The sequence below is a fragment of the Eulemur rufifrons genome, chromosome 20 (genome assembly GCF_041146395.1).
Source record: "Eulemur rufifrons isolate Redbay chromosome 20, OSU_ERuf_1, whole genome shotgun sequence".
NCBI classification, from domain to species: Eukaryota; Metazoa; Chordata; class Mammalia; order Primates; family Lemuridae; genus Eulemur; species Eulemur rufifrons.
Window position 1 is genome coordinate 41,131,201 of NC_091002.1, and position 20,974 is coordinate 41,152,174.

Sequence of the window (20,974 nt, forward strand, 5' to 3'; positions counted from 1 at the left end):
ACGGGGTGGCTCTTCCTTCCTTTACTCTACAAACATCTGCTGAGCACCCGCTGTGTGCCAGGCACTGTTCTACGTACAGAGACACAGCAGCGAAGAGCAGAGACAAAACCCCTGCCCTCCGGGAGCACACGTGCAGCGAGGGGACAGTAAACGTACGTGCAGGGGAGAGGCAGGAGACGGGCATGGGAGGAGGAGCGGTTTCAGACGGGAGGGCAGGGAAGGCCGCGCAGAGAAAGTGAGAGATCTGACCAGAGACCTGAAGAGGTAATGAGCACATGCACACCTGGGGAATATTCCAGACCGACAGGTCAGCAAGTGCAGAGGCGCTGAGGCAGGAGTGTGCCGGGCATGTCTGGTGCTGGAGTCAGAGCAGTGAACGTGGGGAACAGGAGACCAGACACTGCAGGGCCGTGGCATTTACCCTGAGTGAGGCGGGGAGTCCCAGGTGGACTCACACGGGGTATCTGTGCAGACAGCTGTCAGGGGGCAGGAGGGGAAGCAGGGGACCAGGGAGGCTCCTTGTCGAAGCTGGAGCCGACAGGATTCCCTGACGGGTTGGACGTGGGATGTCAGAGGAAGAGCAGAGTGGAGAGGACGAGCCCCAGCGACCGAGGGCTGGCAGGAGGGGGCTGCCAGAGGGGCGAGCTGGGGAAGACAGTGAGTTTGCGACGCCCGCTGGACACCCAGGTCAAGACGTCCAGTTGTCATCTAGATACAGACGCCTGGAGGGCAGAGCAGAGGTTGGGCGGGGAATACAAACTTGGAAATGTCAGCCACAGGGAGGCATTTAAGACACCTGAGTGGGATGAGCTCAACTGCAGATGACAGTAAAGCCGCGGAGGAAGAGAGGGAGAACCGGCCCCAGCTCCTTCCGCCGGGCACTCAATGCCCCCTAGCCTGTGTGTGAGGGGAAGGGTGACAAACAGTGACAATGTGGTCAGCTCTTCCTGGAACACTTTGCTGTGGACAAAGAAGTTTCACATCCACCATCTCGCCTGCTCCGGAGAGGTAGCCGGGGCGGGAATGAGCACCCCCACCCCATCACCCAGAGGGGAAACTGAGGTTCGGTCAGAGGACAGGCTGATGCACGGTGACCCGAAGGCTGACTCAGCCGGCCGGGCTGCCCGGGACAGGCCCAGGCTGCAGACAGGACGCAAGCCCTGCCAAGCGCAGCTCTGCACGAGCAGAACTAGAGAGACTCCCTCCACCGCACCTTCTGCGGCTGCCAAAGACCTGACACTCGGGGACGGGGCTGAGAACGCATCTTGGCCAAGGATCGCAGTGACTGGCAGACGACGAGCGCTGGCACCGAGCTGGGAAGCCGAGAGGGGCGGCCAGCACCACACACAGGGCTGGGTCTCCAGAGCCTCCGCGGCGCAGGGCCTTCCCTCTTCCTGGGCAGCCCCGGGCCAGGACTCCACCTCTCCCCTCTGTGCCGCCTGCGGCCACCTACTCTCAAAAGAAAGAGCACAGATGGGGCACGCTGCTCCCACCTCAGCCACAGGGCACACCTTTCAGGGACCGAGACCTGGGTTCAAATGCCAGCTCCACTAGGGCGAGCTGCAACACCTCTCCAGGCCTCAATTTCCTCATCTGTAAGACAGGTGGTAATTACAGAAACACTTATGACATCATTGTCATCATAGCAGCTCACATTTGCTGAGCTCGTGCTGTGTGCCAGACACTGCTCTAGGCCAGGGTTTCTCACCCTCAGCACCAGTGACATTTGGGGCCAGACAATTCTATGTTGTGGGGAGCTGTCCTAGGCACCACAAGATACAGCGTCCCTTCCTCCCAGTTGTGACAACGAGAAATGCCTCTAGACACTGTCATATGTCCCCAGTGGGGACTCAAACTGCCCTTGTTTAAGAACCACTGTTCCAGGCACTAGGCCCGAGTGTCAGCTCCATGAGGGCAGAGACCTCCGTCCACCCGTCAAATCTAGGGCCCAAAGCTCAAATGAAGGGACCTGGTTTCAGCACGTGCTCAATCGCCCTGCTACCCTGACTCTCAAAGGACCATGTTTATGTGACCCAATATCACAGGTCCGGCACAGAGTAGGTGTTCTCGAAATGGTCATTTTTTCTGTTTGTTCTAAACTCCAGACTTGGTTCATCATTAATAAACACCAACATTAATTAAGCATTTATTATGTGCCAGGCACCACACTAAACATCTTCTGCACATCATGGCTCATTTCAGATGTACAGCAACCCTAGGAACGAGGATATCATTATTCTCACTTTATTGAGGACAAAATTAAAACTCAAAAATGTTAAATGACTTGCCCCAGCTCACCCAGCTGATAAGAAGAGGAGCCAGGACTGAAAGAATATACCAGGACCTCTCAAACTTTGAGCATTCAGATAGGGAAGTTCCTAACAAGAGAATAGCAAGCATTTATTGAGCACTCACTGTGTGCCAGGTGCTGGGCTCAGCATCCGGGATCCCAAGGTCAAGGTGGACCCCAAACAGATCCAACATCTGGCAGAGTGTGATGAGGGTTCAGGGGTCATATGGAGGGTTAGGGAGGCAGAGGAGGAGGGTCACAGATGCTTGAGGGGAGCAGGAACGGCTTCTCAGAGGAGGCATTCTGAATAATGGGACAGCTCAAAGGAATCCAATACCCATTCATTCACGGAATGGTCAGGGAAGGCTGCTCCGAGGAGCACATCTGAGCACAGTGTGGCTGAAGACAGCAATGAGACACACTCATATCTGGGAAAAGAGGGCTGGCAGAGGGAACAGCCAACTGTCTTTTTAAAAATTATTGTTAGACTGTATTAATTTGAAAAATAACATGTTAATTGTAACTAGTGTAGCAATGCAAAAAAACATAAAAAGAGTAAAAAATCTTTATTTACACGCCTCCCCATTCTCAGCCTGAGGCCACCAAAGCTAATATCCTGGTACACACCCTGTGGTACCTTTCTCCACACTCATAAACACCCACCAAGAGAGACTTTTGTGTAGGTTTTTTTCCCTACAAAATTGGGATCCCAATCTACATTTGACACAGCAATTTGGCCTTTCTTGCGTAACAGTACAGCATGCACAGCCCTTCACATCCAGAGAGAGAGAGACCAAGCGGATTCTTCTAAACAGCTTCCTGACACTTCAACATGTGGATGAACAACCAGCTTAGTTAGACTTTTCTCTGCTAACAACCACTCATGTGGTTTCCCATTTCTTTTGCCATTATAAACAAAAGTGGAATAAAGATCTTTGTAACTTAAATCTTTACACACTTTTCTTGTTTCTACAGGAGAGATTCCTAAAGAAACTGAATCAAGTATCACGGGCTTTTATTTATAAAGACACTGCCAAACTATTTTCCATTGACACCCCTGCCAGTATCATATGGGACTGCCTGCTTCGCAGCAGCCACACCAGCACCGGGTATTATAACTCTTGTATTCATGTAACAGTGGTAAGGGCATGGAGGGTGACATTGGCTGATGTGGTTTCTCAGCAGAAATGTGTTCTCATCTCACAAAACACTACCCATTCAAGAGCATTCTGGACCCATTCTGGACCCTAGAGGGTTGTGGGGACACAGACCGTCCACTGAAGGGCCCTGGGCAGGACGGGGACACCCTCCTCCCAAACCCCTCCCATCCTCGCAAGCTGACTCCTGAGCCTGCATCATCCTCATTTCTGAAATGAATTTCACACCCAGGCATAACAAAGATGTCTTTGTCACTAGCAAAGGGGGAGCAACTGTTGCCAGAACATTCTGGGTTCTGTTCATTCAAATCTCCGCGCAGGGGAAGGGTGAGGACGGAGTGAAGGAAGAACAGGATGCTTCCCACTCTGGGGCTGACCTCAGGGGTGGGCGCCTTGGGCAGAGCTGGAGCAGCCCCAAAGTCCACTCACTGGCTCATTCCATGAATGTTTGCTGAGAGCTTACACCGTGCCACGCACCCTGGGGAACACTTCACATTTGTCACCTCATGCAATGCATCCCCACAGCCCCATGAGAGGTAACATCATTAACACCATTTTGCAGATGAGAATACAGAGGCTCAATGAAACGAAGCCAGGACCCCAGGTCACAGAACTGATCAGCACAGGAGCACAAAGGAGGTGCAATGAACTACCTCCTAACCCCCTGCAGGACACCCGGTCTCCAGCCGCCATCCTCCCTGACCTGGGCTGCCGTGGCAGCCTCCTCCCTCTGCCTCCACCCCAGCCCCTACCATCTTCTCTGCCTCAGCAGCCAGAGGGATCCTGGGGAAACTGAGTCAGGTCGGTCCCTCCTCTGCTGAAATGCTCCAAGAGCTACCACCCCACTCAGAGCAAAATGCAAAGTCTTTACGACAGCCCACGAGGCCCTGCGCAATCTGCCCACCAGCCTCCCCACTCCTGCTGTCACCTCCCTGACTTCACCTCCTGTCACTCTGCCCCTGGCCACTCTAGCCTCCTTGCTGATCCTGACACATGCTCCTGCCTCAGGGCCTTTGCACTTGCTGTTTCATTTGCCTGGAATGTTCTCCTCCCAGATACAGAGACTAAGTCCTTTTCCTGAGGTGACATACCTAGAAGGGGCAGAGGCTGGATTCACACCCAGGCTGTGTGGCCTCAGAGAAGTCAAAACACACAAGCTGTGTCTCCAATAAAAGAGAAGGATGCTGTGTGACCCTGGGCAGGGTACTGAACCTTTCTGAGCCTCTGTTTCTTCATCTATATAGTAGGCAACATAGGAACACTTTCCCCACTAGGTTCCTGGGAGGCGACAGTGCTTGGAAAGTGTCCACTGAGCACAACACCACACACATGTGGGCACAAGTATTATTATTAGACCCATGGAAAAGGCAAGAATAGTCAGGAAAGGCCTCCTAGGAGGCAGGACACGAACAAGGCTCTGAAGGTAAGACGTGGAAAAGCCGAGAGGTTCTGCAAGCAGGCCAGGTGACAAGAGGGCTCCCTTGGGACCCCCTCCTTTGGGGCCAGGCAAAGGCTTCTGATCTGGGATTGAAGCCCCAGCACAGGGGAGAAGAGCCGCTCCTACCTGGCATCCCTCCCCCTCTTCTGTCCCAACACCCAGGGGTTTCCCTTCCAGGAGCCAGCCCTCCCCACTGCCCTGCGGCACAGGCAGGCTCCGCACCCAGCCCTGGCCTGAGTCTCGGCGGCTGGCCCAGGGACGAGCAGATTTCATCCCGCCCACTCGCATACAACTTAAACCTCCCTCGCTGTCCTCCAAGGAGTCCTAGCCACTGGAGACAAGGACACCACTGTGGGATAGGAGTCAGAAAACCTGGGTTCAAGTTCCAACTCAGCCACAAACTCACTTGGTAACCCTGGGCCAAGTCACTGAATAGCTCTGTGCCTCAGTTTCCCCTTCAAGAAAAATGAGACGATGTCTCGGTCTCCTCCAACTCTGACAACCTGATCCTAGGATTCTAGTGCCATCATTTATTTGAACTAATAGAGACCAAACAATCCTAAACCATGTTTTCTTCAGCCCTCAGTTACTAAGCTGATGAAAGAACCGATGGAAGGCACATGATCAAAGATGCCCAGGGTTTGAAATTTTGAAAAACTGAAAACTACCTAAATACCCAATATAAGAGGAACGGTTCAATAATAATTTTATTAGTATGACATTATTACATTATCTATTAGTATAATGATTCTTATAATTATAGCTAATATATAGGGAGCGCTTACTACGTGCGAGGCACTGCTCTGAGAGCGTTGCAGGTCCTAATTCACCTCATTCCCCCATCAATCTAAGAGGTAGAAATTATTTTAGGAACTGAGGAAACTGAGGCACACGCGGGTAAAGCAACTTGCCCACCGACCACACAGCTGCTAAGTAGCCAGATCTGCCAGGAGGGATCCGGAGCCTCCGCGTTTCGCTATGCGGCCACTAAGGGTCTGCCGATGTCGAGTGCTTGGCAGCAGCACGAGGACGGGCACACGAGGGGCGAGAGCGCGAGATGTGACATCGTGTGTGCCGCGTGATCACACCTCGGCCGAAACACAACGCAGCGAACAAGGAGGAAATGCACCAGAAGGTGAAACAGCTGTTAGGAAGGGCGAGCTCTTTTTACTCATTTTTATTTTCCAAATGTTCTAAAATCAATGCAGTGGCAGCAAACACAGCCAGTGCCCGGTGGGCAGCCCAGGGAGCCGGCGCCGGGCCCAGCACTCCCCTACTTTACTGCACCCCCGCGGGCACCCCGAGGGCCCGGATGTCTGCCCACCCTCCCTCCTTCTGTACCCCAGCACCCGTAACAGGGCCAGGCACACAGTAGGTGCTCGATAAAATGTGTGGGAGCGGGAAACAAGCCCATGAGGTAGAGGCAGAGATTTCCCCATTTTACAGTTGAGGAAACTGAGGTCCACGGTCACAGAGCTGGTTAGTGGTGGCGTTGGGACAAGCGTGAGCAGAACCACATCCTGATGGAGTCTGTGTCAAGGACAGTCAAAATCACCAAAGAGACGTGTGGCTGAACACGATGCGTGATCCGGGACTGGGGGTGGGGATGGGGGAAGAGAAGGGTATAGAGGACATTTTGGGGAAAATGGGTGAAATCTGAATATAGATCGTGGACTGTATCATTTGGTGTCAATGTTAAATGTCCTGATTTTGTTCCATGTACTGTGGTGACAGAAGAGACTGTCTGTGTTCTTGGGAGGTGCCTGCTCGAGTGTCCAGGGGCATCACCTCTGCAATTACTCTCAAATGGATCAAAGCAATAATAAGGCGTGGATGCGTGTGCATGGCGGGGAGGGAGGGGGAGGGAGAAAAGAGAAAGGGAGAATGATCAATTCAAAAGTTACCAAAAAGTTAACTTTGAAAAAATGTATTAAATTGCCCATAAATACAACATACTTGGTTTTATAATATGTGCAGCCAGGTATATACGCAAAACATCATTTTACCACACTGGGTTTCGTAAGAGAGAGGGCCAGTAGCTGAACAGACATAGGAAACGTGCTTTTGACACACACACCTCTGCTGTATTTACTACCTTAGTGACCAAGGGGAAATAAATCCTAAAACCACCCAATCAGCAGCCATGCAGGCCACCAGCTGGTGCCTGGGGCCACACAGAGCTTCCTGACATGGCAAACAAAACATTCCAATCCCTCTGCCCTCCCAGGGTGGCAAGGGCAGGAGGCCAAGGGCCCAGTCTGTGGCTACCCCACACACCAGGGGTGACACTCCCAAGACAAAGTCACGGCCAGGAAGGCCTCCCTCAGAGCAGGCCCCATTCAATTCCTTTCATCACGCATTCACGCCTTCCACAAATGCTAACAGAGCACCCATTATGTGCTAGGTGTTGGGGACTTGTCAGCAAACACAGCAGACAAGGGCTATGACCTCAAGTGACTTATATTCTAATGGGAGAGACAGACATTAAACAAGTGAATAGACAAGACAATTTCAGGCAGTGACAGGTACCAAGAAGAAAATAGGTGCAGTGACGTAGAGATAGGATTCAAAGGCTCTCTCGGAAGAAGTGGTACTTAGGCTGAGAGCTGGAAGAGAGGGAGGGGCCCCTGATGCAAATCAGAGTGCAAACTGTTCCAGGCAACAGGAAAAGCAAGTGAAAAGGCTCAGAGGCTGGAACCAGCTGAGCACAGCTCCAGGACAGAAAATAAGCTGGTGGGGCTGGGACAGAATGAAGGAAGGAAGATGTGATCGGCATAGCGGCCAGATCACACGACTCCTCGTAAGCCACAATAAGGAGTTGGGATTCAATTAACCACCATGTTCTGCTCCTTCTACCTCCAGCATTGTGGGGATGGGGGAAGGCAGGACCCCTTAGGACTGTTACTGTCCCATCACACAAACCAGAAGGACGTGGCAAGATGTTAGATCTAAACCTTGTCAATAATTACATTAAATATATGCATCCTAAACAGTCTAATTAAAAGGTAGCGACTATCCAACTACATGATGCCTGTAAGAGATGCACTTGGAATATAAAGATACAAAGAGGCTAAAAGGAAAAATATGGAAGACATAAGCACAAGAAAGCTGGCGTGGCTGCAGTCATATCAGACAAAACAGACTTCAAGAAAAGGAGCATTATCAGAGGTAAAGAGAAGTATTTCATAGTGATAAAGGAGTCAATTCACTAGGAAGACATAATCATAAATGTGTGTTACCAGCAGCAGAACTTTAAAATACACAAAGTAGTAACTGACAGAACTCAAGAGACAAATACACAAATCTACAAAATCGCTGTTGGAGACTTTCACAGTCTCTCTCAGCAATTGGTAGAACAAACGGGCCAAACATCGGTAAGGATATAGAAGACCTGAACACTACCAACCACCTGGAGCTAAAAATGACATTTGGGCCAGGCACAGTGGCTCACGCCTGCAATCCTAGCACTTTACGAGGCCCAGGTGGGAGGACTGCTTGAAGCCAGGAGTCCAAGACCAACCTGGACAACACAGTGAGATCACATCTTTACAAAAACAAATGAATAAATAAATAAACAAAATAAAATGGCAATCGTAGAACATTCCATACAACCTCAGAATACACACTCTTTTCAAATGCACATGGAATGGTCACTACGGTAGACCTTATGCTGGGTCATAAACCAAGTCTCGATCAATTCCAAAGGGCAAAAAACCCACAGAACATATTCACTGAGCACAACAGAATTAAATTAAGAATCACTAAACAGTAAGTTATCTGGATAAGCCTCAATATTCAGAAATCAACACAACCAGATTGCTTCTCCCCACCCACCCTCAAGAGTAAACAGCAGACAACAACTGGCATAAATGCCTCCTGGGAGGGAAGCAGTCAAGCATCTGCCCCATGGCCAGGTCTGAGCCCAAGCCCCAGGCAGAGGGGACCACCAAGGGGGGCAGACGCTCTGGGCTTATCCTCAACAATCCGATCGGCAAATCACTTCCCGAGACGCCTGGTGGGATGTGTCCCATGTGAGGGAGACCACGTGCTGCCAGGGAACTAACTGCAGCCCAGCTGCCCCACCTCGCTCAAAGCGAGCCAGAAGGAGTCCGCCAGCCGGCTGGCCCACTCACTCTGGGGCTGTGCCGGGCAAGGCCAGAGAGCGAGCAAATGAAACGCAGTGGTCAAGAACACGCAATCCTGAGTTAAGTCACCATCAACCATTCTGGGTAGGCAGATTCCTACCCGCTTGGCACATGGCCTGCGGATCCCATTTCACGTAGACGGGACTGTGAATGTGAATCCAGGTACGCTTAGGTCAGGATATATAACTGTGACCAGGTTACGGTATATAACACACATAAAAGGATTTTGCAGATATAATTAAGGTCCCAAATCACTTAACTCAGTGGACTCACCTAATCAGGTAGGGCTTTAAAAGAGGACTAAGGGGGAAAGGGGGTGGGTTACTGGGACCCTCCTGAAGGGAGATTCGAAAGCAGTGATTCACCCGCTGACTGTGAAGTGGCCACGCTGTGAGAGGGCCACACGGCTAAGACCCAAGGGCGGCCTCTAGGAGGTGACATGCCGCACTAGCCAGCAGCCTATAAGAAAACAGGGACCTCAGCCCCAAATCCCAGGCAGCTGAATTTTGCCAACAACCTAAAGCAGCGCCCCACTGCAAGCCTCCGATGAGATCGCAGCCCCAGCCAACGCCTCGATGGCAGCCTCGGGAGACCCCCAGCAGAAAACCTGGTTACACCGTGCCCACACTACTGGCCCACAGAAACCTTGACGTAATAACGTGAGTGCTGTTTGAAGCCACTAAATTTGTGGTAATTTGTTAAGCAACAACAGGTAACTAATATACCAACGCTGTGTGATCTCAGGCAAGTGACCTCACCTTTCTGGGCCTCAGTTTCCTCATCTGCAAAACTCTGAGGCTACAAGAGAAACAAGGATGCGTACCCAACAAGTGGTAAGCAGTTCATCTGGTGCCCCTTCAGGTTCCTGGAGGGATTTCACAGCGGGAGAATGGGAGAATGGGAGGAGCTTTCATGTATTTTTGAGAAATTCACCCTTTTTTTTTTTTTTTGCCTCCCAGTCTTTGGGTAGATTCCCTGGAGAAAAAAGTGAACCGCATCTTCTAGCTCCAAATGACATCATCCCAGAGACGCTCTGGCACCCAGCTTCCTTCAGAGTGCAGAGACCACGTGCCCAGGGCAAGGGTCCACTTGGTCCAAATGACCTCAGTTGCTCATTGAAATAAGCAAGTCCCAGGAAGGATCTGAGGCAGTGTCCCCATGATGAGATGCTTTACATAACTTTCCCTGTGCAGAAAGTAGGAAAATACTAAGACTCTAAAACATAATTTTAAGAAAGAACCACTACCAATTACTGGGGCCTGGCCAGGTGCCTGACTGAGCCAAGTGCCCCAACACATTTTACAGATGAGGAAACCAAGGCTCAGAGAGGGAAAGCTCCTTGCCCAGGGTGACAGAGCCACTGCGGGGCAGAGACAAGATTCAGACCCAGACAATCTGGCCAAGGCCCTGGGCACTTCAGCACAATGCCACACTGCAGAAAATTCTTCCCCTCAGCCCACACCCACTCACGTATCTTAGGTTACCTTAAAGGACACCAGACTATTACAGTCCCAGATCTGCAGGAAAGCCTACACGAAAATACTCAGCAGTTATGTAATTCAAAACAAGCATATCATGCAACAAAACAAAAGTATGTATAGAGGAGCTTTTTTTCATTCTACAAATATTTAATGAGCATCTACTATGTGCCAGGCTTTGTTCCGGTGCTGGAGAGACAATGTGAATAAACAGATAAAAATCCCCATCCCGGTAGAGCTGACATTCCAGGGAGGGAGACAGACAATAAACAATAAATAAGTAAAATGTCTGGTGCGTTAACTAACGAAAACAAATGATGCTAGGAAAGAAGACAAGAAGTGGAGAAGCAGGGAGGTGGGGTGTCCGAGGAGACTTGGTAGAGAACACGATGTTTGAGCAAAGGCCTGAAGGAGGTGAAGGAGTGAGCCACAGGGGTTCCAGGGGAAGAGCATTCCAGACAGAGCAGTGGAAGAGTCCTGGGGGTGTGCGTGCTCGGTGCATCTGAGAAGGGCAAATGTGGTTGGGGGGAGGGGGTAAGGAGGTAGAGCAACAGGAGGTTCTGGAGTTGGATGATGGAGATGATCACACAATCTGTGAACATACACAAAACCACTGCATCATACACCTGAAAGGGTGGGGTTTACGGTGTGTGAATATCTCCATTTAAAGAACTGTGTGAGGAAACAGAAAGTTGTAAGAGAGGACATGGGAGAGGCCACGGGGGGCGGATCCTGCAGGACCTTCCAGCCATTCTAAGGACTTTGCTTTTACTCCAGTCAAGATGTAACTGACTTAGGTTCTAACCGGATCCCTCTGGCTGCGTAAGGACAGAATGCATGAGGCAGGGGTGAGACCAGAGGAGTCGAATGCGACAGTCCTGGCCGTTCCCTGGCTGTGTGTCCTTGGGCAAGCCACTTGGCCTCTCTGCACCTGTTTTCCTCACCCATGAAGGGGGCCTGAAGAATATATCCCCGGAGGGCAGAGATGACAGCTGACACAGGGCCAAGTGCTGTTATGATGTCTGAGTGGAGGGTGGAGTCAAAGGTCCTGCCAAACAGTTTTTGAGCATGCAAATTAGTTTCCTGAACAGAAAACAGGGGTGCCTTCCTCTGTCTCAGGAAGCAGGGCCCCTCTCACGTTCACAGCCCGCCCAGCCCAGAGACAGCTACCTTCACATCCTGTCCACACCCTGGCCACAGACAGGGGCCCAAACTCCCCTCTGGGTCACAGGCCTCCTCCAGGGAGCCTGCCCTGGTTACCTGGTGACACAGTACCCACAGGGAAGCTGAGACCCAGAGAGGGGACAGAACCATCCCCAGGTCACACAGCAACCTGGGAGCAGGCCCGGGATCTGCCTGGGGGAGGAAAGATGTGGTCACTCCCTGCTGGATGGGTGTCCAGGCCGGAGACAGGAGGTGGCTGCTGAAAGACCACTGTGCAGTCCTGCTTTCTGGATCATCAGCTGAACCATGCCACACCCCTACTGAAACCCCTGCAGGGGCTCCTCTCGCCACTAGGAACAAAACCCAAAGTGCTCACCACACATATAAGGCCTGTGCAGCCTGGCCTCTACCAACCACACCAATCTCATCCCCCCTGCTCTCCCCTCCAGCCACCCTGGCCTCTCACTGTTCCTCAAACAAGCCAAGCACGGTCCTGCCTCAGGGCCTTTGCACATGCTGCTCCCTCTGCCTGGAACACTCTGCTCTCAACTCTTTCCACAGGTGACTTCTTCTCCTCCTTCAGGACTCAGCTCAAATGTCACCTCCTCAGAGAGGCTTTCCTTGGCCATCTGGTCTAACGTAGATGCCACCATCCCTAACACCAATATATTGTCACTTTATTTCCCTCTCTATGTATCCACTCCTCAGCTGTGTGGACTTGGGCAAGTTACTCAATCCCTCTGAGCCTTAGCTTCCCTATCTGCAAAATAGGTATAATGATGTATCAACCTCAAAGGGTTGTTGCAAGGGCTCAAAAAGAGATAATCCACACAAAGCACTTAGCACCATGCCTGGCGCATAGCAGGGCCTCAGTGAATGTTATGACAACTCTTGCCCTTTCCACAAGTGCTCTCTCTTTGTGTTGCCTGAAGATTCCCTGAGGACAGAGACCTGTCCATCTTGTTCCAGCCACATGGCAGCACCTAGCACAGTGCCTGGCACATAGTAGGTGCTGAGTGTCCACTTACTGAGCGAATAAGTGAATGAATAAGAAAATTGGCTGCCCACACCCTGCCCTGGCCCTTGCCTTGATCCTCCAAAGAGAAGCTCCTTACAGAAGCCACCCCCGCCCCCCAGCAAGGGGAAAAGTACAAGACCCCAGGTCCTGGTGGCTGATGGCTACCAGCCCCCACCAGCCTTCAGCGCCCCTGGTCCTGCCAGCCTGAATCAGCCTCGCCTCCTCTGGCCCGGAATCAATGGCTCGTCTGTCAGTTCCACCCTGGGGAAGGAACCAGGCGGGTAAACACAGATTGAGTGTCCAACCACAAGACAAAGGAGGAGCAGACAGATTCCCTTCTGGTTCTCAAGGAGCCAAGAAAATAAAAATAAACTTAAAAATCTACATGGAGGTTGAGCACAGTGGTTCACGCCTGTAATCCCAGCACTTTGGGAGGCCGAGGCAGGAGGATCGCTTGAGGTCCGGAGTTTGAGACCAGGCTGGGGAACGTGGCAAGACACCATCTCTACAAAAAAATTTTAAAAATAACCAGGCACGGTGGTTCATGCCCAGCTACTCAGGAGGCTGAGCAGGGAGTGTCATTTTTGCCCAGGAGTTCCAGGCTGCAGTGAGCTATAATCACGCCACTGCACTTAAGCCTAGGCGACAGAGTGAGACCCTGTCTCAAAAAAAAAAAAAAAAAATCCAAACCAGAGGGCTCCCCTTCTTCCTCGGTGTTTCCTCATGGTGGAGGGGGAGCCTGCAGCAGACCCTGGGGTGAGCCCTGCCTTTCCGCGGCACTCAGCCCTGGCAGGCACTTTCCACGGACTGTCGCACTCACTCCTGTGAGGGCCAGGATCATCCCCATTTTGCAGATGGAGAAAGCAGGGCTCAAAGAGGTAAAGGGACATGCCCAAGGTCATGCAGGGGCAGAGCAGAACCTGAAGCCAGGCCATCTAATTCTAGAGCCCAAGGCACACTGCAGGGGGGAAGGAGACGGCATCATGTTACTTATGTGAACACACATGCATGAATCCACATCGATCCCATACGGCAATATTTCAAAAAAAGGCCGGTAAGTGCCCCAAAACAATCTGGAAACAGAACTGGGGGTCAAAGAAGATTTTAGCCCAGTGGTTCTCAGCTGGGGCTATTCTGCATGCCTGCCCCCGCCCCCAGGGTATCTGGCAATGTCTGGAGATATTTGATTGTTTCCACTGGGGGGCGGGGGGTGCCACTGGCATCTAGTGGGTAAAGGCCAGGGGTGCTTCTCAACACCCTACAATGCACAGGACAGCCCCCCCAACAAAGAATCATCCAGCCCCAACATGTCCACAGTGATGAGGGCTGGCAGAGAGGTGGGATTTGCCCCATATCAGCTGCTAGGGCCAGAAATGTTCTCTGTGGAACCTCGTTAAGAGGGACTTTTGATGCTGGTTAAAACACGAATCCCCAGAGAAGGCTGTGGGCCACTGAGCCCTCTCCCCAGGGCCCTAGGGATGGAACGCTAACAAGCCGCATTGTGGATGCCCTAAATCAGTGCTCATCCCCCCCTCCGCACGCTCGTCTCACCTGCAAGACAAGGAGAGTCAGACCCAGTGACCTGCCTGGCTTCCTTTCAAGTTCTATGTCTCCTAAGCTCTAGGGCAAGAATCAGCTCTGACCTGGCCCTGTGGCTGGGGAACGAGGCTGGTGGACACAGCACACAGGTTTGAGGGTCAGCCCACCCCATCGCCCACCTCCCACCAGGATTCCAGAGAGTCTGTGTCTGTTGGAAAACAGAAGGGAAGTCACAAAAGCCTGAGAAGTGGGGTTCTCTTGCAGCCAGGCACCACCTGCTTCAAAGACTTAACTCTTGCAAAACTGTTAAGGGAGAAGGGCTGTGAAACACATAGGATGTGAGTTTCTTTATCTAAGGGGGTGGCCTCAAGCCAAACAGGTCTTCAGCTTACTATACAATAAAGGGGGATCCTCTCCAAGAAAGGGGTGCCCTGAAGTCTCAAAAGCCAGGGACACCAACCCCATCCATCTCTTCTTAAGGGGACAGTTAAATGGTTACCATGGCAAACACCAGAATAACAGTAGATAGGCTTCCAGTACGCTTTATTTGAAGAACATACTCATTCAAATGCACGCATTCTAGCATCTCCATGGGGTTGTCCTTCTTGTAAGGACAAGGACCACATCTGCCCTGGTGATGGCTGCATTCTCACAGCCTAGAACACTGCCTTGAGTATACAGCAGGTGCTCCATGACTACCTGCACACTGAGAAAAGCAGTCTAGTACCTTTATGGTTTTACCTGTACGTAGCTCTGTTTGCCATACCCAAAAAGTGGGGCCCATCTCACTCCTGCTGACACTTAGGTTTTTATCATCAAAAGATTTTCACTGACTTCCTGATGACATTCAGTCCGCTACAAGGTGGCCCAGCCCAGGCTCTCTGGCATCCTAAAACTGAGATAATTTGGACCTTTTGACTCAATTCTTGCCCACTTGGGCAGCCCAGAGGTCTCACAAAAGCAGTAATTTTGCACATGAACACAGCATCACACTGCAACAACTCAAGGTTGTGGCAAAGAACATGGGCCATGTCGCCAGGCTACCCGGGTTCAAACGCCAGCTCTATCAGGCTGTGTGATCTTGGGAAACTGACTTGGCCTCTCTGTGTCTTTCATTTGTAAAATGGGAAGCATAAGAATATCTGCAGCTTTTAATACATGAGGAAGCTTTACACAGGGCTTGCAAATGTATAAATATTAGCAAATTATTATTACCATTGTTGTTGCCTTGCTCTAATAACCACACTGGAAATACAATTCTTTCTGTTGGCATTTTTAAGAAAATATATACACACACATATGCATAATTTTATATGAAAAGTATTTTTTAGTACATTTTTTTCCTTTTGTATCGTCCTGATTGCTTTTCTCCACTTCCTTTTCTTCAAGCTCCCGTAACCTTACACATACGACACACATGCGTATATTATGGTTATTGTTTACCTTCCAAAAACAGAATTGTGTTATGTATACTTCTTAGCATCCTACTTTTCACAACAGGACCACGTGAAAATCCCCCAGGTCACCAGGGAGGTCACTCTGTGTCAGTGACTGCAGAATCAAAGGCGTGCCCGCCCCACCACCACCCCTCCCCCCAGCACATCTCCCTAGTGTGAGACTAGAAGGACAGAATCTTTCAAAAAACAAAAAATAGTGACAACACAAAACCACAGTTTCTTGTTTGGCAAGCAGAGCTCCAATGAGAAGAAAAACTTTGGTCTCCTTCCTCCAAAAAGCAGAACCAGGGCAAGCACTCTGGGAGCTTTCTGTCCACAATCTCTGTTCCTCAGGGACCCCAGCCGATTCCGGGCAGACCCTCTGGGTGCCTAGGAGTGACGGGTCTCTGTCCTCAGTCACAGGGAGCTTTCCAGAAAACTGGTGACTGACCCCCAGCCAAGGGTCTCTCTGCCCACCCACCTAGGCTCCCCCTTGCTCCCCACCACTGCCTGGCGGGTACATCCACCATGGGAGCCATTGGCACCTGCCCCTGAGGTCTCTCCCCTTGCAAGCAGAGACTCTGAGCCAATCCAATCAAGAGGCAGGTGGGCCGAACGCTTACTCAGGCCTTGGGAGCCTTTGAGCTCCAAAAAGACAATCTCATTGCTGCACATCCCCAAAAAAGTCACCGTAACATTCCAAGCATCCAATGTTCCTCGCACTGTTCTAAGAGCTTTAACCTCAGGCTCATGAAAGCTTCATCACACCTCTGTGATGCGGGTGCTATACCATGCCCACTGTAAAGAAGGGGAAACTGAGGCACAGAGCAGGTCAGTGACCTGGCCAGGGTCACCTACAGTTGGTGTAAAGGAAATCCAGGATCTGAACCCCAGCGGCCTGGCTCCAGAGCCCCACTCAACCCTCACGCCACGAGCAGACACAGAGCACAGAGGAGGAACCCACAGCCTGCCATTTCCAATCGTCCACATTCTGCCCATTCTGCAGAGGAGAGAACAGATGTCACAGAGGGGAAGTAACAGGAGGAAGCACAGAAGGAGGTTAAAGGTCACAGAGACCTGGGTTCGAATCCCAGTTCTGCCACCTTAACGAATCATGTGCTAAGCCCCTATTTTATAAGCCAGAGGCAGTCTGCAAAGTGGCTGGTGACATGAGTTCTGGGGTCAGGCAGCCTGGGATCAAATCCTGGCAACGCTGTCTACGCAACCCAGGGAGCTCACTTACACTTTGCCTCAGTTTCCTCATCTGTTAATGAAAGTCACAACAGCGCCCCCTTCACAGAGAAGGTTAAACGAGTTGACACGTGCAAAGTGCTTATAATGGTAAATGATAAATAGGTGTCAGTTTCTACACAGCAATGATTGTCATTGTTTTCATCCTGACTAACACTGCCCAAGAGCACAGCCACGGCTTCTAAACGTTGAGATCCAAGGTTCCAAGTCAAAAGGCAGGGCACTGTCTCCCACAACTCCTGTGGTGGCCTCCCAGACAGACAGACCCAGCATCTGCACTACATGGGCTGTCCTTGCCTTGTCATGATTCTTTAATAAACACACACAAAACACCAAACTCACAGGACCCCTTGGAGGTGGGGTGGGCGGTGCAATCCAGTTCCTGAAGGAGATGGGGATAGATGGAGAGATTCTGGAGGAACCACAAAGCCCCAGGCCCGGAACCAAACAAAACCGCTAGTTCCTGTGGCTGGAACTTAGAGGATCAAAAGGAAACTCACTTGGAGCCCCTGTCCTCCTTTCACTGCTGACTTGGACCTCACTTCCTCCAGGCAGCCCTCCCTGATCACCCCCACTCTCTGAATGCTGAAATCCCATAACCCTACTGTCAAATAATAATCATTATTATTAGTATTTATATACCTTACTACCTGCCAGGCACAGTTCTACCTGTTTTATGTCAATTTATCTCTCACTTATCCTGTTTTGAAAAATCTGTAAAATAGGATCTATTATCACCCCCATTTTACAAATGAGGAAAGTAAGGCTCAAAAAGGTTAAGCCACTTGCCCAAGGTCACAAGTCCAAGGACTTAGCCCTAAGCAGTCTGGCTCCAAGAGCCCAGCCTTCCACTTGGATTTTTTTTAAATGCCTGTTTTGCCACCCTCGACTAGACTGTCCCCTCCTGGAGGACAGGAGCCAGACCTGACTTCTCGGCATCTCCCACAATGCTCAGCCTATCACAGAGGCGTCCTTTCCAGTGGCTGACAGCACCTCCAAACCAGGGACACAGGAAGGCCAGGGCTGTCCCTTAAGGCCTGCCTCTACCACATGGAATTAAAAGCAAAGTGGGATTACCGTGCATTCTTCCAAGCCAGGAGGCAGGGGGGAAATCCCTTAGCACGTACAGAGGCAGGGAAGAGAGAGTGGGAAGAAGAAAATCACAACCTGTGGGCCGCCAGCCTCACTGCCATGGAAAGCCGTGGTAATTAGCAGTTCCAGAAGCTCTAAGCCCCAGGTTTTCAAAACTAAAAGACCTTCCCTGGGTTGTTTAGGGGCCATTCCTCATGGAGCGGGACTCCTGTGGCTGGCAAACGAGGTATGGCTGGTCAGGTTACACAATTAGTCTGTTTCTGTCACCAGCTTCGGGACACACAAAAGGACAAGGCAGAAAGGAAACCTGGATCCGCTCTCCTCTTATTTTACAGGTAGGGAAACTGAGGTCAGGACAGGTGGCATGATTGGTCCAAGACACATGTCAAAGGCAGAACCAACTCATCTCAAAACTGACACATCAACAACAAAAAAAAAATGTGATGAGCTCAACATATTAGAAGTGTCAGGAGACAACGTGGAAGTAGACAAATCTTTTTTTCCCGTTTCTTTACACATAAGAATGGTTGACTCCAATCAATTTCCATTATTCCAGCGTCCTCCAACTCCACACAAGGATGATTTAAAACCACAGCTCACTCAAACACAGTCTGTATCTTTTCTGAAATGAACCACACCATCTAGGGCAGGGGCGTGGGAGGGAGAGGTATATTTTCTTTCCCATTAATATAAAAATTGGTTTGTGTTTCCTGTTTCTCTTCCAGACTGAGGAGCGGGGAGTGTCTCAGAAGGAGAAGTGAGGAGTTCCCTAGAATCTGACATTGGCTCAAAGATACTGGGGCCAAGTCTGCATCTTTAATTCAAAAACTGCCAGCTTCAAATTGAGCAGATTTTCCCCCTCACCCCCCGAAACTGTGAGAGATGAAGACATGGGAAAGAGAGCCAGCCCTGCCTTATTCTTACAGGCCGTTCTAGAAGAGTCCGCTGGCCAAATGGTTTGCAATGCCTCTGTGTACCCCACGCCCCGACACCCCTCCTTTTACAGGGAGAAGGGCTCTGGGGCTCCCCCCTCCCTGAGTTGAAATCCGGATCTCACGCAGCCTCAACTGCACCCCTAAGCCAGGGGAGCCCTGGGGATCCCACAGTCTCTCTCTTTACCCCAGAGACTGGGAGCTGCAGAGCCTGGCTCTGGGGTCTCTGAAAGAGCCACCCCCGCACCAGCCCTTCCTGAACCAGGATTAAACGACTTCCTAGAGCAGGGAAGCGGAGTAAATGAGGTCCCAGCAGGAGGCATGGAGATTAAAGCCCCTGGAGTCTCCTAACTTCCACCCAAGGCTCTACCTCTGTCCCACCCCCACCACCCCTGAGCCAGTTTTCTCACTTCCTAGGAGAGTAGGGAAGTGGCCCCTTCCTCTCTCTCACAGAAAAAAATAAAAAGAAATACAGCATAGAATGGAGGTTTAGAGCAGCGGCTGCGGCTGCGCTAGTTCAAAGCCCAGTATCCCCACTTAACCAACTGTGTGATCCTGGGCAAGTCACTCAGCCTCTCCGGAGGCTAAAAATTTCTCCCCATCTAAAAAATGGGGGAAATGCTTGTCCCTACCTCATGGGCCACTTGTGAAACCTGCTAATTAATGACACATGGAGGGTGCCTGGCACATAGTAAGCGCTCAGCTGTTGTTATTTCACAAAGTCTAAGGCTGTGGTTTTGCAACTTGGAGACTCAGGGGCAGGGGAGGTTAGGGAGGCTGGACTGCCGAGTCGTGAGTTCGAAACCCACTCTCCCGGGACACCAGCAAAAATGTGTACACGAGAGATTCTTCCCTGGGGTTTTGTCAGTTCCCATCCCTCCTCCGGTCTTCGGGTTTTACCCTACGCTACTCAACCCGGAGGGACGCTGGACTCAAGGATTCCTAAGGTCTGTCCTGGATGAGTAGTCGGTGGTACACCAGGCGGCGAAGTTGTTCCCGGGAAAAAGACGCAGGAGCAAAAGCTCCCTGCGCCGGGGTTCCAGAGCCCCTGCCTCGCGGATGTAACTAATTTTAAAACTATTTGAAAGGCGGGGAGTGGGAAGAAAAGACAAAAGGGCAGCGCGCGCAGGGTGGGAAACGGAGTGCGGGAGACCCCGAGTCGGAGCTGGACGCGGGCCGGCCAGGGAGGCGACAGCGCAGCTCTGGAGGAGCCCGGATCTCCTCCACTTCGCCGCGCGCCCCGCGGAGCACCCCCGAGGCGACTCTCTAGACCCCCGGGAACCGCGGCCACAGGTAGCGGGGACCGCAGCTCTGGCTAGCGGCGGAGCGAAGGCTGCCCCCGCGCTCCCCGGGCGACACTCACCGACTGCAAGAAGCGCAAGGTGCCCACGTAGTCCCTCTCGGTGCCCAGGATCTCATTGAGGACGCAGAGGCGGAGGCGCAGCTGGCGCTCGGACTCCCGGGCGGCCGCGCACGGGCCGGAGCTGGGCGCAGAGGCGCCGGAGGTCCGGGAATCCGGATGGGCACCGTCCCCTGCCCCGTCGCCGCTGAGGTCGCCGCCGCCGCTGCCGCTAGGTACCTCCATTCTAGCGCGGCCGCGCGGCGCCGGTCCTTCCCCCGCGCGGAGGTCGTGCGGAACGGCGACTCAGGCGTCCAGGCGCCCCATCCCGGACGGGGCGCGCCGGCGGGCCGGGCTCAGCGGCGGGCCGGGCGCTTGGCGCGGCGGGCGGGACCGGGGGGCGGGCGGCCCGGGCCGGGGGCGGAGGCAGCGAGCGGAGGCTGGACCAGGGGCGGGAGGGGGCCGGCCCTCGGGGCTCCCAGACGGCCGGCCCCGCCGCCGCCGCCGCCGCCGCCCCCGCCGCCCAGGGAGCGTCTGCCAAGTGCCACGCCGCGCTCGGCCGCAGAGGCGCTCCGCGCGCGCACGGGGCCCCTGCAGACGCGCCGCGGCGCTCGGCGCCTACGTCGGAAGCTCGGCGCGGCCCGGGCGGGAACCCTCCGGAAGGGGCCCCGCGGAGCCAGGAGGGCCCGGGCAGC

General features: G+C 52.3%; 1 protein-coding gene across 1 annotated transcript in view; it reads right to left on the minus strand.

Annotated features, from left to right (window-relative positions):
- PREX1 (phosphatidylinositol-3,4,5-trisphosphate dependent Rac exchange factor 1) overlaps positions 1–20,673 on the minus strand; it is a 163,596-nt gene extending 142,923 nt beyond the window's left edge. The window contains exon 1 of the mRNA XM_069496562.1: positions 20,304–20,673. Coding sequence (XP_069352663.1) covers positions 20,304–20,525 — 222 coding nt within the window. The 5' untranslated portion in view covers positions 20,526–20,673. The remainder of the gene's footprint in view (positions 1–20,303) is intronic.
- Positions 20,674–20,974: the final 301 nt, after the last annotated feature.